At 39.6% G+C, this 26,501-nt stretch overlaps 1 protein-coding gene across 1 annotated transcript; it reads right to left on the reverse strand.

Annotated features, from left to right (window-relative positions):
- Positions 1–4,143: 4,143 nt before the first annotated feature.
- On the reverse strand, positions 4,144–23,878 carry LOC128512962 (leukocyte immunoglobulin-like receptor subfamily B member 1). The gene is made up of 6 exons (XM_053486560.1): positions 23,812–23,878; positions 14,776–14,811; positions 14,062–14,328; positions 12,642–12,947; positions 11,385–11,666; positions 4,144–4,160 (listed from the first exon to the last, which is right to left on the reverse strand). Exons 1-6 carry the CDS (start codon positions 23,876–23,878, stop codon positions 4,144–4,146), a joined length of 975 nt encoding a protein of 324 aa, XP_053342535.1.
- Positions 23,879–26,501: the final 2,623 nt, after the last annotated feature.

The raw sequence follows: 26,501 nt of genomic DNA on the forward strand, positions 1-26,501 counted from the left end.
TCCCAGTGTAACGTTTGCTTTTGGAAGCCAATGCTGTGAACACACAACATGCGGTCAAAGGAGCTCTCAAAGGAGGTGAAACAGACTATCCTGAGGCTGAAAAAAATGAAAAAACCCATCAGAGAGATAGCAGAAATGTTAGGAGTGGCCAAATCAACAGTTTGGTTCATTCTGAGAAAAATAGAGTGCACTGGTGAGCTTGGGAACTCAAAAAGGCCTAGACGTCCAAAGAAGACAACAGTGGTGGATGATCGCAGAATCCTTTTCAGGGTGGAGGAAGACCCCTTCATAACATCAATTTAAGTGAAAAACACTCTCCAGGAAGTAGATGTATCAGTATCTAAGTCTACTATAAAGAGGAGACTTCATGAGAGTAAATACAAAGAATTCACCACAAGGTGAAAACCATTAATCAGCCTCAAAAATAGAAATAGAAAGGCCAGAATTGACTTTGCCAAGAAACACTTGAAGAAGCCAGCCCAGTGCTGAAACAGCATTTTTGGACAGATGAGGCTAAGATAAACCTGTACCAGAATGATGGGAAGAAGAACGTTTGGAGAAGACTTGGAACAGCTCATGATCCAAAACACACCACATCTTCTGTAAAACATGGTGGAGGCAGAGTGATGGAATGGCCATGCATGGTTTCCAATGGCACTGGGTCACTTGTGTTTATTGATGATGTGACAAAAGACAAAAGCAGCCGGATAAATTCTGAAGTGTATAGGGATATACTTTCTGCTCAGATTTAGCCAAATGCAGCAAAGTTGATCGGATGGCGTTTCACAGTAGAGATGAACAATGATCCAAAACAAACAAGCAACAACTGAAGACAGCTGCAGTAAAGGCCTGGCAAAGCATCACAAAGGAGGAAACCCTGTATTTGGTGATGTCCATGGGTTCCAGACTTCAGGCAGTCATTGCCTGCAAAGGATTCTCAACCAAATATCGAAAAGTAACATTTTACTTATAGGGTTATTTTTATTTGTCCAATTACTTTTGAGCCCGTGAAATGAGGAGTGTTTGTATAAAAATAGCTACAATTCCTACATGTTTAATTGTATATTTTTGTTCAACCCCTTGAACTAAACCTTAAAGTCTGCACTTCGATTCTGTTGTAGTTGTTTTATTTTAAATCCAATGTGGTTGCATGCAGAGCCCAAATCATGACGATTGTGTCACTGTCCAATTATTTTTGGGCCTAACCGGAGATCCTATAACTGATCTCCATTTTGACTACTTTAACACTTTTTTATTGTGTTTGTATCATCTCATTGTCCATCTAGTAGAGTGACTCTGTTCATCACAGCTTAGTGAGAGAGAATCATTAGTAAAGTGTTCTACTGGGATTGATGATCAGGGAGACTGGAGGAGATTTACCCCAAACATAAAATATTTCATAATTTAAACATATTATATTTGTTTATTCAAGAAATACCTCACACTAAACACTTTTATATTTCATTTAATTAAACAGTGCTAATTGAATAAGCATACCCCTCTATCAGTGCTTAGGGCTATTCAACTGCCTTAATAATTCTTTACTCATGGTGGTAAATATGACACATGCATGACAAATCAAAAAATCAAAAAAGTGCATCTGTATTCCTTAATTATATTTTAAATTAATGCTGTTGATTTTCACATTCATACACCTATATTTGATACTCCAACACATCAGTGTTGAGATGGTCAATTACCAGTGATCCATAGTGGCTGTTGATTGCTGTATTTTGTTTGAGAGCCCCGTCAGGAAGATGCTCTTTCTCCTTGTTCTATGTTAAGGTTGCTTTCCTATTATTTTTTACATCGTTAACCAATGGTACTTACATATAATTAATTTCATGTTATTCAGCACGTATTAACATAATTAATTTCATGTTATGCAGCAAGTTTTTGAAAATAACCGTGTTAATTAGCTAATTCTACTGCACTGTAGGTAATATAGGTGTTTTTAGCTAGCAAACACGCACAAAAAACCCAATAGATAGCAAGAAAACACAGACGCATAACTCAATCTACAATGTAGTTGTTCCTGACATAAATCATAAAATTGCTCATGGAAGAGATACATTTAACATAATAACATAAGTTTCCTTTCTTACCTGGTTTAAAAGAGTTTTCTTTGAAAAACTATGGCCGCCAGCAGAATGTGATTCAGTCCACAATAATGCTACGTCATGAGGTCATGTGACACGGCAAACTTTTGGTTTGAAGTAGAAATTTCCTTTGAATAAACGGATTACATTTAAGTTTAATCAGGGGCTGCAATGTTTGCTTTTAAGCAACATAAAAATATCAATTTTGTATAGAAAATCAAAAATTTCCATCAGATCAATGTAGAAACATACTTTGTATCAAAGAAAGAGCAGTTTCACTTTTTTTCCAGTGTAATTTGATTATAAAATCAGCAACACAGTGCGCATTCAATTCATATGTGAGCATTGCCTATACTGTTCTGTACGACACACCGACAATGTCAGAAATGTTGTGGATTGCATCTCCAATGATTATCATACCTGCTGACAAGCAGAAATAACTCTTTACAAGTTCACCTGGAAAACCACACCTAAGGACTACAACAACTACTGTTTAGAATAATTTCACTGTGCTATAATGTATATGTGACAAATAAAGGCTTAACTTAACCTAACTGTTATTTCTTAAAAACTATCAATAATATCTCACAATTTCTGGTCCTTCTAATGATGGTCTTGTCCCTGAGGACCAATTCTCGATGCACAATGCCATGAATGTTGAAAAAGACAATTAGAATGCATTATCGTTGAGATTTAAACATGCCTCGCTTTTTTAAGTCATGGAGATGATTTGATATTCCATTATAAAGGCCCTTGCTTTATCTCAGGGCTGTCCCATACACCCAAGTTTCGACATAAAGGATGAGTCATCCATGGAATGCTGACGGAGTTCTTGGCAGACTTTTTTGCTCCTTTTTTTCCTGGGTCAGCAGTCTGCAGAGGAACTCATCATACATGCTGAAAATGGCAGCAAAAAGATCGCTTACAGGTTCAGGGGAAAGTCACAACTAAGCTCTCCCACTACTCTCACTGGTTGTTATTTCCTAATTCTATCCCGTTATTAAAATTGATCCTCAAGCATTCTGTCCAGCAGTTGGCAGTAATGCACCTACAAACATGCCTGCCAATCGCTTAAAATAAAATTATAATTGTAATAATATGAAGTAGAATAAAAATTATTATTTTGCTTGCATGACTTATTGATTTTTTATTTAAACTAAACTGATCAAGAGGATTTGAGATTGTTAGAGGTTAAAAAAAAAAAAAAAAAAAAAGCACATGTTCAATCCATACATAAGCATTGCCTGGACTGTTTCCTACAACACAATGGCAGCAGTTGTCACGAACGGGGTGTTGTGGCAGGTGTTGAACGCCATGGGCGGAAGGAGCAGGCATAGAGGCAGAGGAGTGGTGTAACCAAAAAAAAAAAAAAAAAAAAAAAAAAGTCTTTTAATAAAGGTTAAACACAAAGTATAAATAAAGACACATACAAAGGAACAAACAAACTCAAGACACAGACTGGAGGAAGACACATAACACGCCCTGTGGCGAGACACAGGCAGAGGGAGACACATAACAGGACACAAACTATGCGTGGAGCTGAAACTGGACACGTAGAGACTAGGGAGACACGTAGAGACTAGGGAGACACGTAGAGACTAGGGAGACACGTAGAGACTAGGGAGACACGTAGAGACTAGGGAGACACGTAGAGACTAGGGAGACACGTAGAGACTAGGGAGACACGTAGAGACTAGGGAGACACGTAGAGACTAGGGAGACACGTAGAGACTAGGGACCAAGAGAGGGACGGGACGAGGGCTAAAGACATGGCAATCAGCTAGGCATGGCTTTTAGCTAAACATGGTTAAGCAGTGCTTAACCATGGCAGTTAGCTACACATACACCTAGCTAAGCATGTCTTTAGCCCCAACATGCACTAAGCTACACTTACCTAATAGCTTAACACACACTAGGGAATGGGGACACAGAAACATAGACAGAGGATACCCAGTGGCTAGGCGAGGCAGCCCTCCAAGACTAAGCGAGGCGGCACTAACAAGCTAGTCGGTACTCCAAAGCTAGGAGGGGCAGCACTCTGAAGCTAGGCGCACTGGGACACTAGGGGGAGAGGAAACACAGGACAGCTAGAGACACCAAGGGGCTATGGCTAGAAGCATGCTAGTTACTGTAACTCAACATAGATCTTAGCTAAACACGCTCCTAGCCTAACACACACCTAACTACTTACCTGCTCTAGCTAAACACAAGAACACAGGAGGACAGGACTGAATCAGCTCCACTAACACAGACACACACAAGATACACAGAAACATTGCCAATAAGAGAGCCCAAGTCAACACAACTAAAATCAAAGTACAAACTAAACAAATAACAAAACAGAACAAAATGCCCACACAAATGACAGTGGTGTTACCAAAAATGCTCGACCCAGTTTCCCAGTCTAAACAGCTATTTATAGATTGATTGATGGCTACCTCGGTTCAGGTGTGCACTGCCTCACCTGACCGAGGTGCCTGCTGGGAAACTGAGTCGGCCAACAAAAACTACAAAATAAAAACAGTGACCTCTAGTGGAGGACCCTTACAGCAGTGTTGTGAATTGAGCTCCAATGATCATGATACTGTACTGTACATCCTGAAAATGGCAGCAAAAAGATCTCTTTACAGGTTCACCAGGAAAGTCACACCTAAGCTCTCCCACTACTCTCACTGGTTGTTATTTCCCTATTCTATCCCTAATCTCTTATTATTTCTGGTGTCTTCTTTACAACTCTTTCTATCTCCTACTCTGTAATGACTTTCTATTCTACTTTCACCTTGTCTATTGTTCATCTAAGAAGTCTTTTCAGGCAAGTGATGATCCTTGACCCTGGAGGACATGAACATGTGGAATCCTACCTACTTCCCTCAAACTGAAGAAGCCAAGTGAAACATTTACATTTACATTAAATGTAGGGATTTGGCGGACGCTCTTATCTAGAATGACTTGCAAAAAAAAATCTTTAAAGTTTACATCACTGGATAGATACTTACACTGGGTTAACTAGGTTAATAGTTAACTATCATGTAGGTAAATAGGAGATATCAGATCTTCAAAAATGCTCCTCAAAAAAGCCTCTAGGTCAATTTATAACTACTTTATCAACCAGTATTATCAGTTCTGCTCTATAAATATGACATGACATAAAATAAAAAAAATATTTTTCAATAGAATAAATTTGCATTTTTGGATCATCTATTAACAGTAAATGAACACTAAACTTCCTTTTTTTAGTTATGAAACTGTTTATTTATAACCCTGTTATCAGCCTCACAGATCACCTTTACACATCCTCCTGCTAAACCCACATTGCTGAATAGACTAAGATAAAAAAAAGATTAAAAAAAAAAACGTAATTTTAAGGACCTCTACTTGCAAATTTACTTGATCTTGTTTTTAGATTAATTGGTAAATAACATTTATTTTTATAAACATATCCTGCCGGGCCAAAAGTAATGTTTTGTTTTGATGGACTGCCTTTAGCTGTGATTAATGTGTGCATTTACCATGTCATTATTGTAACAACCTTATGTCATGTTGTAATGAAAGAAATCATAAACTGGTTTAAACCTGTAATTTGACCCCTCTAAAACACAGTAAGTGTTTTCTGACAGCACTGAAATGAAAAGCCATAAAACAGTGTAGAGGCATCAAATATGTCCTTACAAAACTATTGTCAGTTAAAACATATTAATCACTGTTGTAAAATTTTCATTTGTTTATTCAAATTCTACTCATGTTTTTCTGCATGTACAGCAAGAAAACATTTAAAAGTGGGTTATAAGTCTTTTTTTACAATAAGTTAAAAAGAACATTTACTTACAGAGCATGACAGAGAGTAGACTGAGCTCCATCGTGTAATGACTGACCGACTGACTGAGAAGTGAGGTGTTTGACTGTCTCTACACTTCCTGTTGCCTTTCACTGTTTGTGTGTATGTGTGTGAGAGAAAGAAATGGAAAGTTACATTTTTTATTTAGTGGACACGTCTGTTTATATTCAAATTTATTTCATTCAAAACTGTTTAAATAAAATAATTCAACTTTATAGAGTATCCACTTACTTTGTGACTCCCTCACAATTCACTAATGATTTGGGGTGAAATAAGTCAGCATGACTGGAGCACACTGGTCACCTACCATCCAGCAGATAACCAGTTACTATAAAACGATGCCACCATCACTCACCCCTGTACTAAGCCGTGGAAAAAAAAAAAAAAAAAAAAAACACTGGAGGGACTTTTATTCTGCAAGAAATATATGGCCTAATGGGACTTGGGTGGAAAAAATAGGAAGAGAAAAAAAAAAAAAAAACAGGAAAAGGAAAAAATCTTAAGAAAGAAAAATCTGTCTTTGTCATAAAACTTAAAAAAAAAATTTGCTTGCATGACTTATTGATTTCATTTCAACTAAACTGATCAAGAGGATTTGAGATTGTTAGAGATTTAAAAAAAAATGGAATGGCAATATAATTGCACTTTTGAGTGAAGACCTAACTTTTATTAGAATCATGGAACAAGAGATCTTCAAGAATGTGACCTGATGAAGTGCATAGCTGAGTAGCACCCTTTTTATTTAAAGTTGACAGACCTTGTTTACCACATAACAAGGAAATTCTACTTAAATTGCTTTATTGTCCAAATAAAGAAAACGTTCTTTAAATAAGTGCAAAAGATATTTTATAATAGCAGAACCTCCAGCCCTCACATTATACCAGGAATACTAATATTATCAAATATCTACTATAAAAAAAGCCAAACCAAATCAATTTTTTTTTTTTTTGATTCACAGTCCATAAGGATTATTTGAATTGCGATGGATTTTTTGGTACTGTGAATGGATCTACATAAGAACATTATGAAATTCTATAGGTGTTTTTTTTTAGGAATAGCTCTTTAGCAGCATTAAAAATTTATGGGTTCAGAAGAGCCATTAGAGAATGTAAGCGAGAGTATGAAACTTGCACAAATCACTTTGTAGAGTGCAACTTTTACATAGACAATTCATTGATATCTCTTTTACTCTTTTCACTCTGTAAAAACTAAATGGAAATACACTGCCAGTTCAACAGTGTCTTGGCTTGATGTAGGAACTTTCTTTATGTGGCAGTGGAGAACAAATAATTTGTTAATGATTTCAACTAAAATTAATTAAATATGCATTTTAGTTTAGAATATTTTCTAATCTAATTTAGCAGTCTGGGGAAAACTCATGTCTCATGATACGTGATAGTTGATTGGAGATTCAGCAGATTTGTAATCATCATTCTTCAATCTCTCTCTTGTGTGCCTCCTCTAAGCATGAAGAGCCAGAATATCAATAATAAGAAGCTTTTATTTGTCACAAAAATTGATTTTTATTTATTTAGTTATTTATTTATTTTTCAGTTTGTTAAGAAACTGGCATCAGCGTCACTTTCAGTGTCATCTGATACACATTCCACTAAACATATCCTACTATTAACGTTACTATTGATATTGCATGATACACAATGTTGTGCTAATTTCATTCACATAGAAGTATTAGCAAACATAGGGTTTTGCTGTTCTAAAATTAATATTTACTAAATCCACAAATCTCACCACACAACTACAGTTAAAGTCAAAGAATATAGAAAAAATACATTGTGAGGATGCTGTAGACAATGGACACCTAAATAATTAGCAGGAATACTGTTATAATTTATAGTCGAATAGCACACTTTTTGAAATCTCAAACATACTCGCTAAGAGATTTTATCATTAAGTCATTTGTCAACAGCAAAGTTCAACCAACACACTATAAATTATTATTAATATTATTATTATTATTATTATTATTATTATTATTGAGAAAGTAAATGTGGGGACCACAATAAATGTCATGCGATGGTGAGGTACAAAGACAAATGAGAAACAAAGACGCAGAGTCAAAAGCATAACATTTAAGCAAAAACATTGTTGTTGTTATCATACAATGGTACATAGCATTGTAACCCCTTTTTATACAGCGACTTTGCTCACTCCTCTATGACCGCATTCTCGGTTCTCTCTCCATCAGTTTGAGCTGTTAAAGAAATTAAGAAGGTCACTTTTGTAGCAGGTTCATAAAAGATGTTTGTACCATGAAGCCAGCCAAACTGCATTTAAATTCATCCTAAACACAGTTTGAAGGGTAAAGTAAAGTAAAAAAGCTACAATGGTTTAGAAAAAAAAGTGTTAGAAAATGAACATCACACATTTAGTCATTTTTAATAGCTTAATGAGTAGTTGGCTTATGATAAAGAACATTTGCAATAATAGATTTTATTGGCATTATACCATGTACAATGAAATGAGGAGTGCAAGTTCTAAAATGGTGCAATTAGAAAAGCTACTGTATGTACATTGGACAGGTGTACATTTATGAATTGCTAATTAGAGGGACAGATATTATTGCACAAGCCAAACTTATAGCTTACTTAAGGTATGCAGAGGTAGATAAGTAAGAGACAGATTATTTCAGAAATGTAGTAAAATTATGATTGCACTAGCCCATGTTTTGCTAATGTAGCAAGGTAATAAGGATAATAGTAACACAGTACATAGACAGACAAATTTTTACTCTAGTTCAGGGGTTGGCAACTTTTTAAACACATTTCCCACAGAAAAGAAAACACCGGGATCCACAAAACCCTTTTGACATCTAAAATGATAACAAATATATATATATATATATATATATATATATATATATATATATATATATATATATATATTTTTTTTTTTCCCTTATGCTATGTATAAAAAAAAAACTATAGTGTGTTACATTTACAGTATGTAATCAATAAACTGCCACAAAGAAAACAAAATCTTACTTTCAAATAAAATAATGTCTATTTGTCCTCCTTGGTTTATTATTTCACGTACGTAAATTATTAATCTGCGCGCTCTGTATTTTTTTATTTTTATTTTTTTTGTACTACATAACCCCTAGGGGGCTCTGTACTCTCTGTACACTTAAGAGAATTAATTATCCACCTGCAGCAAACCAAAAAAGGCCATTTGCTTCTGTGTGCCGTCATCCTTTTTTGTGCAAACAGCTGTCAACCAAAAAAAGAAGCTACATTTTTTTAAAAATATATTTATTATCATTATTATCGATAATGACATCATATTAATATGACACATTAATGTAAACTTTAATTAAGTCAAGAAATCATTAATATTATATAGTCTAGTAATCTGTAAATAATTTAATAAATCTCGGTACGTCTTTAATCAATTATTATAATCAATAATACGGAGGAAGTGACGTCAGCGCTCTTGACTTTGTTTTGTCAGGGGAAGTTCCCTTTACTGAAATTCACTGCAAATGGAGCAAGGAGTAGGGAGCACTCTGTGAAGTACAATTCGGAACAGAACGCAGGTCAGGCCTCGAAAAGTTCAATAAATCACGTGCCGGCAGGTGTCGCACATAGGTGATTGTGATGCATATTTTGAGCGACAAATACTTAAACATGTTTTATTTTAATGTTTCAAGATCACCATAATCTTCAAAATTTTTAATTACATTTAAATAAGCTAATAAATAGATTTAAGATAAATACTCATTATTCTTTGCCAAAGCCACAGGGAGCCACTCGAGCCGCGAATTGCCGACCCCTGTCCTAGTCATATTGTATATAGTCAGTGTCATTCATTATGTCACATTATGTCACTAATTATGTGTACAGAGATATACTGAAAGAGTTTTCACCTCGAGCTCTGTAACATTTGATCAGCAAAATGATGGTCACCAGCAGATATGGAGAGGCCGTCACTACACTACTGATCAGCATGAGCACTGAGAATGGAGCTTCTACATGTGATGGATCTGGTACAGAAGATAGGAATAATTATAATGGCACTTTATTTTTGATAAACTGTTTGGAATGTTTTAGCCCAAACTGAAGGAGAAACAAATGCATTTACACTAATACATTCTACCGCATGTGAACACACTCCATATTGTACACAGCTTTTCATGAACTAAGCACCATGTTATATGGAGATGCAGAACTCAGCAGGTTATGTTACGTATAGACTAAGACCAGCTTTTTCAGTGACTCTCCTCTCTCTGAGTGTTCACTGTGTTAGATATCTCCATCTAACTTCGAGACATTATGGATGATCATCTCTCCTGTAGTCTGTGTCTGGAGAACTGATCCATCTTTATAGAAATCAGCTCAGAGATTTTAGGAATTAATGTTGAGATATAAACAGTTTGGAGTCACTTAATTTCCCTCCGTCACAGGATGGGCTGTCAGGGAATCAGAACGGACACACGAGCAGGTCTCCTTTAATATGTTATTGGTTGTAGAGATGCCTTGATTCAGGCAGAAAAAAAACTAACAAAAAAATAATAACAATATTAAATAATAAAATCAGAAACAAGCTGCACTGATCTTTTTAGTCAAAACGAGGAGACGTGGCTGTAGTTTCTTCGATAGGACTGAAGTTTGCTGAACTGCACGGCCGCAAAAAAAAGGGCGAGAGCAAGCTGGCTTCGGGCTTGGGAAACTGCAGCGCAGCACAAACTAAGAAGAGGAAAACAGGACCCAGTCCAAAAAAAGACAAAAACACCGGGAGAGAAGGGGGAAAAATGTGAAAAAACAAAACAGGAGGATACTGGCTTGGAGCCAAAATAAACTACACATACAGGACTAGACAGGACACGAAACAGGCAGGAGATATGGCTAGCGACATGTGACAACGATCTGACACAAAACAACAGACAAGAGGAAATTAATAGGGCGAATAATTACTCTGAAAACGAGGGAAACAGGTGAGTAAAATCATCTTGATAGAGTAATAAACAGGAAGTGGGAGGGATGGTGGTGATGTCACAGAGACACGGACACATGGCAAAGGATCAAAACAAATGCCATGTGCTTGAATAGACATGTAAACAACATAAGATACAAGGAGAGAGAGGGAAAAAAAGAAAATCTTAAAGGTCAGACCAGGGGTTTGACAGGGACAGAACAGAAAATATACACTACTACTTCATTTCACAGTGGAATGAATTAGTGTGGTTGAGTTTTGTGGCGTTGAATTGGATGAAAATGAAAGATTCCAGCCTCATTTAGGGTTTTTCCTGTTTTACTGTAGTTGATTCAGCGCATGAGAGAAGCTAGACTATAAAGTTCTGTTCTTGTTTTTGTAAATAATGTTCTAATTATTACTGAGATAAAGTAATTAAGTGTCTTTTGATAAACAGTTCTCCCAGTTGGAAACTCAGGTTTCTGAATATTTTGCACTTTAAAAAAATAGAGAAGACTCACCATACACTGTGATGTTGACAGGATTACTGTTTTCTCCAGATTTAGACTCACACCAGTAAACTCCAGTGTAGGATGTGTTGAGAGAGCTGATTTTACATGTAGATGTAGATCTTGTTACGGATCCCCACATTAAACAGGTTGACACCCCCTCACTCTCTGTGTATCGTCTCACTGTCCATCTACTAAGGTGACTCTCGTTCTCACAGCTCAGAGAGAGAGAGTCATTAATAGAGTGATGAGTTCTGTTGGGATTGATGATCAGAGAGACTGGAGGAGATTCACCTTAAACGCACAACATTACATAGTTTTCTAACTAAATATTTTATATTTTAACTGTTAAAGTAATTTGCATTAAACATCCATTTAACTAAAACAATTATATTTGGATGAGAATAATCTAATACCAGTGCATAGGCCTTTTCAACTGTCTCAAACATTCCTTACTCATAGGGTTTATATAATATATATATGGATGGCGAGTAACCTGGTTTGCGAGCGTGCAAGTCTTGATATACGAGTACCAAGTATTATTGAGTACAAATGTGCTTCTTGTTTTGACGCTAAGCAGCACGTAAACAAACTAAATGTTTTTTCTCTCTCTCACAATGCAGATTTGCGGGTAATTGTCCCTCATGCTCGGGCTCAATGCGTGTGCGTCACTTGTATAGTCAACATTTGTGCGCGCGTGTATTGTTACTATAACACTGTGCATATATGTGTGTGCATGTACAGCATCTTTTATTTTGTGTCACCTGCACACTTGTGTGAGAGTGGGTCTCTATTCAGTAAACTGGTGTGTGTGTGTGTGTGTGTGTGTGTGTGTGTGTGTGTGTGTGTGTGTGTGAAAGCCATCCTACACAGCAGCAAGCCCCCACATGTTTCCATGTGTCTGTCTGTGTGCATATGCGCTTGGTTAAGTGACTCTATTGGTAATCCAGTGTGTGCATATGTGTCTGTGTGCACGTGAATGTGTGTGTAAAAGTTGTCTTACCAACCAGCCCCCTTCCCCCCTTCCTACTTTTCTCTATCTGGTCTCAACTACTATAGCCACTATTCTTTTTAAAAGTAAAGTATTTTTTTTTTTTTTTACTTAAATAATTTTGTATTAATTATTTTCAAATGGATATTTTTAGGTTGTGGAACAAATCATAGAGTTTCCATTATTTCTTATATGGTAAATTCACTTTAATATACAAGTGTATATCATATCTTATATATCTTATATTCAAAGACATTGCTGTTAATATTTTTCCTCACCAATGATCCAAAGTGGTTGTTGATTGCTGCGCTCTGTATGTAAGGGTTGTTCTTCTCTCCATCCTCTGCACATATAAACTCCTGTGTGATTACGAGCAGCAGGACTGAGAGTGTAGGAGCCTCCAGATCCTCTGCTGCTGTCTGAGAGTTTGAATATACGGTAAACAAAATAGCTGTCAGGAATCTCTCTGTACCATCTGAATGTCCAGTTTGTATAGGAGTCTGTAACCTCACAGTTTAGAGTCACTGAGTCTCCTTCAGTCAGCCAGCTCTGTGGAGATACACTCAGTACTGTCCATGTTCTCTCTGTTACACAGGAAATACAAAAACATACTTAAATCTGTACATTTACTTTATATACTAGGATAATCTTTTCAACTGCCTGATGTCACACCAAATACCGAGGTAAGAATTAAGTACAAATAATAAATATTATATTTGTATTATATTATATTTATATTAATAAGAAAGAAAAATCATGCAGTATATAAAACAAATATAAAACTAAATACACTATGATGTTACATGACTGTAACTACATGCCAGAATAACACATTACTGCAATAAAGTCACGACTACAGCCAAAGTATATATATATATATTTATTTAGGGAAAACCCCTGGACACTCTAGAGACATTTAACACCAGGGACTCTTGAGGTTTTCTAGGACTTTATGTTGACACTGGTGTTCATATTTTATCTAAATTGAATGTGTATCTAAACTGAGCATGGAAACGACTTCTGTTTTGGTGACCATGGTTTATTGAATTGTGTTTTGAACCTAATAAGTCTAACCTCCAGTTTTCATTAGTTTGCTTGTTTTTATTCCTATTGAAGTCCTGCATCCTTCCACCACCATCCATGACAATTTTACCAAAACCCTTCTTATTATTTAAATGGTTTTAGTATGACTCAACAAACATCAGAGACACACAAGTTAAGACCCTGCAACAAAATTACTGAAATAAAAAATTATAAAAAAATATTTTATAAAAAATTAAACTTAAACTAAAATTAAACTATTTCTTGCAGGCAGTTGTGTAGCATGTGTATGTATTTTAGATTAGTTAACATGATCTCTATTAGAGATTACATTTTTTAATTAAATGTCTTATTTATATATTGGGGTATTTGAGGTGTATTAGTTAAAGAGTCACATTTTTTTAATCACTAGGTTTTTTAAATTTGTTTATGTTATAGGCATACTAAATAAAACTTTAACTGCTTTTAATTTATTGTACATTTTTACAATACACATCAGGGTCCAAACTTTAAAAGAGGGCAAGGAGTTGGCCTTATGAAAGTAGTTCAGGGCTGACCATATAAATAATCATAAATATGTCTACTAGTTTATATAGTTTATATAGTTTATATAGTTTATAAGCATGTCTTCTAATAATCCTGTTGCCACAGACTCACCTGATACAGTCAGTGTAACAGGATCACTGATCACTGAGCTTTGAGAGCCACGTCTCTGTCCTCTGCACGTGTAGTTACCACTGCTGGAGACTTCAACAGGTCCAATATTAAACTGTTTTTTCTGTTCCCGTAAAATCTTATTATTCTTATACCACTTGTATTTCCAATTAGCGTCTTCTTCTCCCTGTATGTCACATCTGAAATGTACTGTCTCTCCACTGTACAGATGTGTATCAGTGTTTATATACACCACAGCTTTAGTACTCCCTATAAAACAATATGCTGTCAATAGGAGTAGTATAAAGTAAAGAAGTAAAAAGTAAATTCACATAACCCTATAAACAATATAATTGCTGGCAAATATACAATTTTAAATAATGGATTTATGTAAATATGTGTGATCTAAAGTATCACACTAAGATTATTATTAAGACTATCAGCGTTCTCGGTGGTTCTGCTTGTGTCTCTGCTAAAGCTTTTGCTAGTTTCCTGTGCTTAAGATTTGTTTTTGTTTGTTTAATGTTTAATTATTTATTGAATAAAATTGCACATTCACACACATCCAGTCTACTTTTCTCTGACATAACTATGTTCAAGTAGCTTATTCTCCTTACAGATATGAGATAATATTAATGAAACTAACTGACAAACACTGCAGGGTATTGCACAAAACACAACCTTCGAATTAAACATGCACAAAAAAAGTACACTCACCTTGAGCAGATGTCACTGGTATAAGTGAAACTAACACTGAATAAGAACAGAAACAGAACACATGGTTTAAAGATTTAACATATTACATGCATGATCAAACACTTCCCATAATGGACACACTGATGTGCTCTCACACAAGTGTAGATGGTTAAGATGTAAAAAAAAAAAAAAAATTATTTGTCACATACACAGTCATACACAGTACGATATGCAGTGAAATGCTTAGACAACTGCTCATGACCTAAAATAGAAGACTAATATGAGAATTAAAATATAGGGTAAATAAAACTAGAAAAGAATAAAATAAAATATAAAAACTAAAGTTAAATAAATAAATAAATACCTGTACGACAAAAATACACAATATAGAAAATATTTGAAGAATGTATAACGAAATGTAAAACAATACGAGCAGCTGAACGGGTAGGTATATTTATGTAATTTTTGTATGAAATGGTAGTTGTAATGGTAATGTAATGTCCACTGTTTGTGCAATTCACATATTTAAAGTGTCTAGTGCCGTGCAAAAAAATGCTTAAAAAGTGATTTATTTAAAGTGATTTGTGACTTGTGACCACCAGGTGTAGTTGTGCAGTGACCACTAGTGTAAACGAATGTCCAGAATGTCCAGTGTATGTGTGTAAAGACCATATGTGTGTCAGTACTGTGTGGTGGTGTGATTGAGAGACCATATCGCCTGTGGGAAGAAGCTCCTCCTCAGTCTCTCTGTGTTGGCCTTCAGGTAGCGGAATCGCTTTCCTGACCTCAACAGAGAGAACAGTCCATTGTTGGGATGGCTGAGGTCCTTCAAAATCTTCCTGGCCTTGGTCCAGCACCGCCTGCTGTAGATTAAGTGCAGGTCAGGGAGCTCGGTGCGGATGATGCGCTCAGCTGATCGCACCACCCTCTGTAGAGCTCGTCTGTCCTGCATGGTGCTGTTCCCGAACCAGGTTGAGATGTTTCCCGTCAGGATGCTCTTTATGGTGCAGGAGTAAAAGTTCCTGAGCACCTTGGAGGGCAGTCGGAAGTCTCTCAAGTGTCTGAGGTGGTAGAGACGCCGCCGGGCCTTTTTACATTTACATTTACATTTACATTTAGGCATTTGGCAGACGCTCTTATCCAGAGCGACTTACAAAAAGTGCTTTAATGTTTACAACATTGGATACATACTTACACTGGGTTAACTAGGTTAATAACTTTTTCACCACGGTGTTGATGTGACAGGACCATGACAGGTCCTGCGTGATGTGAACACCGAGGGGCCAGGGGTAGCTCAGTGGTTAAGGCATTGGACTACGGTTCGGAAGATCCCAGGTTCAAACCCCACAACCACCAAGGTGCCACTATTGGGCCCTTGAGCAAGGCCCTTAACCCTCAACTGCTCAGATGTGTAATGAGATAAAAATGTAAGTCGCTCTGGATAAGAGCGTCTGCCAAATGCCTAAATGTAAATGTAAATGTATTTGAAGCTGTCCACTCTCTCCACTGGGCTCTCGTTGATTACGGGGGTCTGTTAGTTCCTCTCCTGCTTAGTGCTGAAGTCCACTATCAGCTCCTTTGTCTTACTGACGTTTAAAAGGAGGTTGTTCCTCTGGCACCAGTTCTCCAGATTTCCAATCTCCTTCAGGTAGGCCGTCTCGTTGTTATCAGAGATCAGGCCCACCACGACGGTGTCGTCAGCAAATTTAATGATGGTGGCGGAGCTGGTAGTGGCCACACAGTCATATGTGTACAAATAGTACAGCAGGGGGCTCAGAACACACCCCTGGGGGGCTCCAGTGCTGAGAGTGATGGAGGCTGAGACATGTCCGCTCATCCTTACTGCCTGTGGTCTGCCAGTTAGGAAGTTGGAGATCCACTGACACATAAATGAGCTGAGTCCCAGGTGCTCCAACTTGGTGGTGAGTGTGTAGGGAATTATGGTATTAAATGCAGAGCTGTAGTCAATAAAGAGCATTTTAACATAATTCCCCCTCCGAGTGTCCAGGTGAGTGAGTGATGTGTGGAGTAGATGAGAGATGGCATCGTCTGTGGAACGATTTGGACGGTATGCGAACTGTAGTGGGTCCAGTGGGTCGGGTAGTAAAGAGATGATGAAGTCTCTGACCAGGCGTTCAAAGCATTTCATCACTACTGAGGTGAGAGCTACAAAGCGATAGTCATTGAGTGAAGCAGGATGTGGTTTCTTTGGGACAGGAACAATAATAGACTCTTTGAAGCATGTGGGGATCACCGACTGAGATAAAGAGATGTTGAATATCTCAGTAACCACAGGTGCTAGCTGGTCTGCGCAGGCTCTGAGAATATGGCCTGAGATGCCATCTGGTCCTGCTGCTTTCCTGGTGTTCACTCTCTTGAGGGCTCTCCTCACGTCATGCTCTGTGATGATGAACGCGCTTCCGGTGCTGGCAGTGACTTCCTGTCTGCAGCCGTTAGCGCCGCTAGCATTAGTATCACTAGCTTCTTTAGCTGCAGCCTCGAAGCAAACAGAGAAAGTGTTCAGCTCATCTGCCAGAGTCACGTCCGCGTTCGTCATACCAGATGTTGGTGCTTTATAGTTTGTAATTGTCCTTAATCCCTGCCACAGGCTCCTAAAGTCACTCTGTTGGAGTTGTGACTCTAGTTTCCCCCTTGTAGCGCTGCTTCGCCTCTTTTACCGCCTTCCAGACGCTGTATGACGCAGCCTTGTACGGTTCCATGTCCGCCGACGCGAGTCCCGTGTTGTAGGCAGCAAGATTTCAGAGCGTCGTGGATGGTTTTATCCACCCACGGCTCATGGTTGGGAAACGTTCTGATAGTCTTTTTCTCCACGGTATTATCCGCTAGTTTCCCAATGAATCCCACAACCGCTTCCGTAAATACGCTGACGTCATCATCGGAGCTGTTTCGGAACATGTCCCAGTCTGCGTCATCGAGTGCACGACCTCCCTGTGAACCGGAACTTCCTGTTTCAGCCTTTGTTTGTATTTTGGCATAAGGAAGATGGCGGCGTGGTCGGATTTGCCAAACGGAGGGCGAGATTGTGCCTTGTAGCCGTCCTTGACCGTAGTGTAGCAATGATCCAGTGTCCTTTCGCCCCTGGTGGGGCAGGTGATGTGCTGATAAAAGTTCGGCACTGCGCGTTTGAGGTTGGCACTGTAGACCTGACTCTCATTTTTAGTCATGATGATGATGGGCTCTTCCACTGTAAAGACTGTTGCTTCATCTCAAGGCCGTAACTGTGCACCCGAGCTTTGTCACCGGTGGTACTTGACATAAAGGTTGGGTCACCAACGGCATACTAAGAGAGTTTTTAGCAGGCTTAAATGCAATGTTCCTTCTGTCCCTCGGTCAGCAGCCTGGGGACGAACCTAGTAAAAGTTCAACTTGAGAATTTTACCCATGAGCATTGCCTGGACTGTTCCTTATGACATGTCGACAATGGAGCAATGTTGTATAGTAGATTGTTCTTCAATGATCATCATACACACTAACAATGGCAGCAACAAGATCTCTTCACAGGTTCACCAAGAAAGCCAAACCTAAGGACTCTCCCTAGATGTTATTTCCTAAAAACTATCCACAATCTCTCTCTCATTCTGTTTTTTGACAACTCTTTCTGTCTGCTACCCTCTAAGAATTTTTCCTTCTACTTTCACCTTGTACATTGTTTACCTCACAAGTCTTTTCAGGTAGGCAATGATCCTTGACCCTGGAGGATTTGACCCTAACCCTATGTGGAATCCTACCTATTTCCCTCAGACTGAAGAAGCCACTTGAATGAGTAGTGAAATGTCAGATTTAAATAACATGTCTCAACTTCTAGATAACCTTACCCGGATGATTACTGATTAAGAATCTTCACAGTCAACACACAAAACAATATATTTTTGAAGACATGACATTTATGTTTTTATGCTAGTTTCTCAGTTTAAAAAGTCATAAGGATATATAAAAGCATCTAGGTCAACTTCATCATCATCATCATCATCCAGTATTATCAGTCTTGCTGACATGGCATAAACTAACATGAGAATTAATTTTCAATTGAATAATTCATGATTTTTTTATCAGTCATAAATAGTAAAATAACACTAAACTTCCTTTTTTAAGTTGCGAGACTGTTTAGTTTAAAGCCTGTTATCAGTCTCACACATCACCTTCACAGTTCCTCCTCTTAAGCACACACTGCTGAATTGACAAAGATAAAAAAAAATAATCTGTCTATATTTTTGTTTCTGTATAACTTGCTGTTGTTTTTGATTATTGGTAATTTGTCAATAAATAATTCATTTATTTATTTGTTTTGTTTAACTGTTTATTAGTTTGTTTGTTAAATCATTGCAGTAAAATTAGCTTTTGTTTATTTAAATGCCACTTATGCTTTCCTGCACAAACAGTAACAAAACATAGATTAAAAGAATTCTTTAAAAAAATCATAAATAATATATATTTTTTTCAATAAGTAAAAAATAACATTTACTTACAGAGCATCACAGAGAGCGGACTGAGCTCCATCATGTTCCTGTAATGACTGAGTGACTGACTGAGAAGTGATGTATTTGACTGTCTCTACACATCCTGTTGCCTTTCACAGTGTGTGTGTGTGTGTGTGTGTGTGTGTGTGTGAGAGAGAGAGAGAGAGAGAGAGAGAGAGATGAGAAGTCACATTTCTAATTTAGTGGGCACATATCTGTTAACTTCTGTTGAACTTTGGTTACAGTATCTGGAGACTCTGAGGCACGTAAAATTAGCTAAGCCTTTGGGGTCACCAGCAGCAGTGGTTACGTGTATCCTAGGAGCCAGAGCACTGAACGTAACAAGTAATCTCAGGGCTGTAGGCTAAGATAGATTCTCAAAGATAGTGATATATGCTTGAGCTAATGATATACACCTTCATAAGTCAGATTTTTATAGGCATATCTTCACAAAGAAGTTTAAACTAGTGAAGAAGTTTACCTTTAAGGGGAAACCTGGCTTGTGGAATAGTGTAGCGAATAACATGGCTCCCATAGAGAGAACAGTCAATGGATCACATTCCTGAACCCCCTCTCCCAGCATGCATGGCACCATCCTGATAACCTTATCTGGTTTGCTATCTTAAGGGGGGCATCTGTAAAACTAAGAAACTCCACAAGGCCAGATGCTTTGAAGTAGACCCCGAAACCGAGGGTGTAAATCGGCGATCCGGTAAACAAAGAAGACAGTTTTACAGCTTCACCCCGAGCTGGGGGGGAAGAGGAGTCATCACACCTGGACACTCTCTTGACCTCCGGAAGACATGCCTTTCCATGAACAAAGGCATACGGCATGGACACTATTTTAAACATCTTTAAAGTGTGCCAGTAGGGCAAAACGTATTTACATATATTTACTCAGTTCCTTTTATTTCTTTGTATATGTTTGATTATTCTGAATAACTTTAAAGGTGTAATCAGCATTTACAAACCTTTTTATTAGATAAAGGAAGGAATAAGTGGGTAAGATATGTAATGTTTGGTGTCAATCTCAAGCTGGCTTTATTTCAAGAATGTTGGTGAACATGGGTAATTGGTAGCATGAACAGAGCTCATGCAAAATTGCTTTTTATAAAGTATTAAAAAACTCCAACCGGATGGGTCACACGTGACAGCCGAAACACCTGGCTAATTTATGCGCGGAAGAAGGAACCACGTGAGGCGTGGCTAAGCCCTGCAATCACATCTGGATGAATCACCTGTGGGACGGACTGACCCCCAAGGGACAAAAACCCTCAGGAAGTCCACAGTAGGGAGAAGAAGAGAAGTTATCATCACAACTGCAACCTACAACATCTTCCAAGCAGCTCGGGCTCCCACCCTTGCGGGCGCTGCGCCGCCGCTGCTGGCGTCATCCGCTCTTCAAGAACTCTCAACGAGACTTCGTGCCAGAACTCCAAAGTCCCGCTACGAAGGAAACCTCAGGAGAAGTTCCAGAGCGCAGTCATCGGTAACCAGGCAACCAACGCTTCACCAAAGGGCTTTCCTAACTGACGTCATCTCTACAACAGCGCACCAACCAATCAGCAACGCCGTGATTCCCTTCACTGGAGGCGAACCCACGGATGAGAACGAAACATAACGCAAGTAAACAAACAAAGCTGCATACCTTGCTGAAGTTGGTGCTTGTTTCATAACTAAACTGTAAGATTAAACCCAAGACTCTGCTCTTGTGACTTTCGTTGATCTAATAACCAGTACTAGAATAACTTCATTCATTTTCACTTGCCAAACTGTTTGTGTGTGTGTGTGTGTGTGCGTGCGTGCGTTCAAGTAGTGTAGTTTCATGTATCGTAGATTAGTCAAATAAATTTGCTAAACCCTGCTATTTCTGCAAAGACAATAAAAAAAGTGTTAGTGAGTGTCCCCACAGAAGAAAGATTGATGATTGAACCTGACTTTAATTTGCATGTTGGAGAGGGGAAGAGACTTGATTAGGAGTTAAAGAATTTAATTGAATCTTGAAACTTGACTGATGGATGGAGATGATGGAACTTAAAGAGTGTGTGAACTTTAGAGAAGAGGTTAATTAAGTACTGGCATGTGGTGAAGAAATGCTGAAATATAAAAAAATATATATGAAATATTACTTAAATATTCATTATTTAATTACTTAAAAAAACATAAATAGAGAGAGATTCATTAATATGTAATAATTAGAGATAGTAGGGGGAACATTAAGGAGTGGCTTTCCTAGTACATCTGTGAAGAGGAGTTCCTAGGGAAGGATAAAAGTACAGCTTGAAAAATAGACACAGGTTGTGCCTAAGATCTTCATTTTTGTTAAAAGAAGCATTTTCCACTCGCACAGAGATAACCTGTTTCATACCTCTCTTAAAGCATCAATCGTCTCCATCCGAGATTTTTTAATTATTGTCCTTAAATGTGTGTCCTCTCTCATTTAGGTGAAGGTACACTGCTGATTCTGGTCCTGAGACGTTGATGCTTCTATGTGCTGATACAGTGGGGCAAATAAGTATTTAGTCAGCCACCAATTGTGCAAGTTCTCCCACTTAAAAAGATGAGAGAGGCCTGTAATTTTCATCATAGGTACATCTCAACTATGAGAGACAAAATAAGAACAAAAAAATCCAGACAATCACATTGTAGGATTTTTAAAGAATTTATTTGCAAATTATGGTGAAAAAAAAGTATTTGGTTAATAACAAAATTTAATCTCAATACTTTATTATATGCCCTTTGTTGGCAATAACAGAGGTCAAACATTTTCCGTAAGTCTTCACAAGGTTTTCACACACTGTTGCTGGTATTTTGGCCCATTCCTCCATGCAGATCTCCTCTAGTGCAGTGATGTTTTGGGGCTGTCGCTGGGCAACACAGACTTTCAACTTCCTCCAAAGATTTTCTATGGGGTTGAGATCTGGTACATCTGTACACCCTGCTTAACCAGGGGAATGTGGCGCCTGTAGCCCATTTCCAAAATATATGAAAGTCTAATGTTTATCAGTACATTACAGAAAATAATGAACTTTATCACAATATGCTAATTTTGAGAAGGACCTGTACAACCATTGTGCTATAGTTATGTAGCTTTGTATTAATGTAAGGCTCCTGTACATGTAGCTAATAAACAAACAACAAATAAAGAATCCTTATCATCATCCACTATTATCAGTTCTGCTCTCAATATGCCATGACATTGCATAAACAAAGAACTATTTTGCAATGGAATAAATTGTGTAATTTTATAATTTAGCAACAGTGAATTTAACATTGAACTTCTTTAGAGTTAACGTCAGCCAAGTTACGACTTAAGTTTACAAGCTGTAAGTCTTATATTTACATGCATTGTTCAGAAGACATGTGACATGAAGGAAATTCGTGTTGAAAATTACTAATCATATGTGAAGTTATACTTTTCCATATGTAGTTAAAACACTGTTTAGTTAACAGCCTGTTATCAGTCACACACATCACTTTTACACTTCCTTCTGATAAACCCACATTGCTAAATAAACAAAAACATCCCTATTTTCAGGGCCTCTTCTGCATAATTTTTGCTGTTGTTTTGACTCTAATAGGTAAATAACGTTTTATATATTTGATTATTTATTTGTTTATATAAACTTTTGTATGTAACAAATTAGGTCTTACGAGGAGCAGAACCATGTGAAAATACTCTACACTGTTCAGAACAATCAGGGGTGTGTTTCCCAAAAGCATTATTAGCCAACTATGGTCGCAAGTTCCGTCGTTACCAACATAGTTCAACAATTCGGTGTCTCTCGAAACCATAGTTCAAATGAACATTCGCAAACAGCGTCGCAAACTTACGTGGTTGGAACTACAGCTTTCGACCTGTGGTTAGAAGCATAGTTCCCTGCCGCGGCTGGGTGTGTTCTATTCACAGTTACCGACCCTACGCTCTATTAGTTTCTAAAAATTTTCCCAAACACTTTGAGCGATTTGGAAAAATTAATGTTTTGGTGCTCAGATATTAGGTTATTAATTTTTTGGTTATTTTGATTACAAATTCACTTTAAAATGATATAACACCGATACCATCGCAATTATTCTCCCTTCGAAGTGCCCTAAGAAAGCATTATTTATGCTGGTTGGTTTCGTTTGCCCGAACAAAAAGGTGAGTTTTCAAGTGAGTATCTTTGTTAAAAAAAAAAAAAAAATATATATATATATATATATATATATATATATATATATATATATATATGTATGTATGTAAATATATATATATATATATATATATATATATATATATATATATATATATATATACATATTGCAGCGTTTTTCACCACTAAGCAGGCACTTGAAGAGACGGGTGAGCTTCCTTGCTGCCCAATGCAAAATGGCTGGAAGTAGTTTATTTTTGGTAATAGCACGAAATCACAACAGTAGCACATTCAACCTCCTTAAAACACACCTCTAACACACACACACCCCTGGCCGAAGCCACTAACTCAAACACCTTTTCCCAACAGGTTGAACACAAAACAATCCCTCCTGCAAAGCATGATGGTAGCCAATCAAAACCCCACACACGCCACACTGCCCCCACCCGAGCTGTGACCGTCCCCGGTCATCATGGCGAACTTACACAGGCGTGCCGGTGGTCGGCCGAACATTAACACCGCTGGCGTCAGCTGTGAGGACTCCTGCACTGCTGTGCGATAGGCCCACAGCACGAGGGGCAAATGTTCGTCCCAATCCTTCTGCCGGGCGCTGGTAAGCACGGCGAGCTGGGTGGTGAGTGTCCGGTTGAAACGCTCCGCGAGGCCGTTACTCTGCGGGTGAAGGGGCGTGGTGTGGGTCTTTTTTACCCCGAGGCGCTTGCACACCACTGCAAACACCTCCGCCTCGAAGTTACGCCCCTGATCGCTGTGCAACTGCTCCGGGGCACCAAAACGGCTGAACACCTCATCCACCAGCACTCGAGCCGTGGTGGAAGCGCTCTGGTCAGGAACAGCAAATGCCTCCGGCCACTTGGTGAAGTAGTCCATGGCCACCAGCACATACCGGTTCCCGCGATCGAAGATGGGAAATGGCCCGAGAATGTCCACGCCCATACGCTCCATAGGTGCCCCCACCCGAAAGTCTTGCAGGGGTGCTCGCGAGCGCTGGGTAGGGCCCATCTTTGCCGTGCAGACGTTGCATCTGTGCACAAAGAGTTCGTTAACAGTGTGACAGCCCGGCCAGTAGAAACGAGCGCGAAGCCACCACAAAGTTACGCCAAAGTGTCCCGCGCCCGTGTGCCCATGGACCATCCCTAACACACGTGCCCGCAAAGTCCGCAGCACCAGCAGCTAAAAATACTTGCCAGCGCCGCACGGCCGTTCCCAGTGGCGATAGAGTAGCCCCCCTCCCCCCCCCCCCCCCCCCCCCCGCAACGATAGTCTGTCAAACTGTGAATGGAGAGCTTTTACCCTTTATGCCCAGGTGGGCGACCGCGGTATACTCCGGTCTCCGGCCCGCCTTAACCCAACCTAGTACCTGCTGCAGCGCCGGATCCTTCTCCTGCTCGGCGATTAGCTGTTCACAGTCCAGCTGTGGCACAGGTGCAACGACTATAGGCGATGGTTTAGGCAACGCAGTAACTCGGCTGCACGCCGGCTCGGACGGTTGGTTACCGACGGGGGCTCCGAAGGACTGCGCAGAAAGACTGTTCTGACTCACGGGGTTCGGAGAGTGCTCGACGTCGCAATCACCCGCGCGCTCTTCCACCCTCTCGCAGTACCGACAACGCTCGTTGCTGCACGGCCGGCGGGATAAAGCATCGGCGTTAGCATGCAGTTTCCCCGCTCGGTGCTGAACAATAAAAAAGTAATCTTGCAACCGCTTGAGCCAGCGTGCTAACTGCCCTTCAGGCTCTTTAAAGCTAGGCAGCCACACTAACGAAGCGTGATTGGTCCGCAACAAGAAAGACTGCCCATATAAATACGTCCTAAAATGTTTAAGAGCATGTGACGCAGTAGTTCCTCTCCGGTCCAGACAACGCGCGGCTGAAGTAGGCGATAGCACGCTCTTTGCCCTCGGAAACCTGAGACAGGATGGCCCCCAGCCCTACATCGCTTGCGCCCGTGTCGAGGATAAACATACGAGACGCGGCAGGATATTCGAGAACGGGTGACGTGACCAGAGCTTCCCGTAACTGGGTGAACGCTCGCGCGTGCACCCAGTCTCAGCAAAACGGCTGGTTCTTTCTCGTGAGCCCGTGCAGTGGGCTAGAGATCGTGGTAAAATCGCCAGCGCCGCATGGCCGTTCCCAGTGGCGATAGAGTAGCCCCCCCCGCAACAATAGTCTGTCAAACTGTGAATGGAGAGCTTTTACCCTTTATGCCCAGGTGGGCGACCGCGGTATACTCTGGTCTCCGGCCCGCTTTAACCCAACCTAGTACCTGCTGCAGCGCCGGATCCTTTTCCTGCTCGGCGATTAGCTGTTCACAGTCCAGCTGTGGCACAGGTGCAACGACTATAGGCGAAGGTTTAGGCAACGCAGTAACTCGGCTGCACGCCGGCTCGGACGGTTGGTTACCGACGGGGGCTCCGGAGGACTGCGCAGGAAGACTGTTCTGACTCACGGGGTTCGGAGAGTGCTCGACGTCGCAATCACCCACGCGCGCTTCCACCCTCTAGCAGTACCGACAACGCTCATTGCTGCACGGCCGGCGGGATAAAGCATCGGCGTTAGCATGCAGTTTCCCCGCTCGGTGCTGAACAATAAAATTGTAATCTTGCAACCGCTTGAGCCAGAGCGCTAACTGCCCTTCAGGCTCTTTAAAGCTAGGCAGCCACACTAACGAAGCGTGATCGGTCCGCAACAAGAAAGACTGCCCATATAAATACGGCCTAAAATGTTTAAGAGTATGTGACGCAGTAGTTCCTCTCCGGTCCAGACAACGCGCGGCTGAAGTAGGCGATAGCACGCTCTTTGCCCTCGGAAACCTGAGACAGGACGGCCCCCAGCCCTACATCGCTTGCGTCCGTGTCTAGGATAAACATACGAGACGCGTCAGGATATTCGAGAACGGGCGATGTGACCAGAGCTTCCCGTAACTGGCTGAACGCTCGCGCGTGCACCCAGTCTCAACGAAACGGCTGGTTCTTTCTTGTGAGCCCGTGCAGTGGGCTGGAGATCGTGGCAAAATCCTTTACGAACCGGCGATAGTACGAGGCTAACCGGAGAAAGGTGCGTAGCTGCGACACATTTAACGGTTCAGGCCAATTCTGTGGCAATCCCTTGGGCGCTAA

This window comes from Clarias gariepinus, chromosome 1 (assembly GCF_024256425.1).
Source record: "Clarias gariepinus isolate MV-2021 ecotype Netherlands chromosome 1, CGAR_prim_01v2, whole genome shotgun sequence".
NCBI classification, from domain to species: Eukaryota; Metazoa; Chordata; class Actinopteri; order Siluriformes; family Clariidae; genus Clarias; species Clarias gariepinus.

Excerpts from the sequence above, each read along its gene's own strand:
- LOC128512962 (XM_053486560.1), bottom strand. The coding sequence starts at position 23,878 with ATGTTCGGCCGACCACCGGCACGCCTGTGTAAGTTCGCCATGATGACC. Across the intron at positions 14,812-23,811 it reads CGGGGACGGTCACAGCTCGG|TGTTAGTTTCACTTATACCA; the intron begins GTGGGGGCAGTG and ends GTTCTTATTCAG. Across the intron at positions 11,667-12,641 it reads ACAACCACTTTGGATCATTG|GTGAATCTCCTCCAGTCTCT; the intron begins GTGAGGAAAAAT and ends TGTGCGTTTAAG.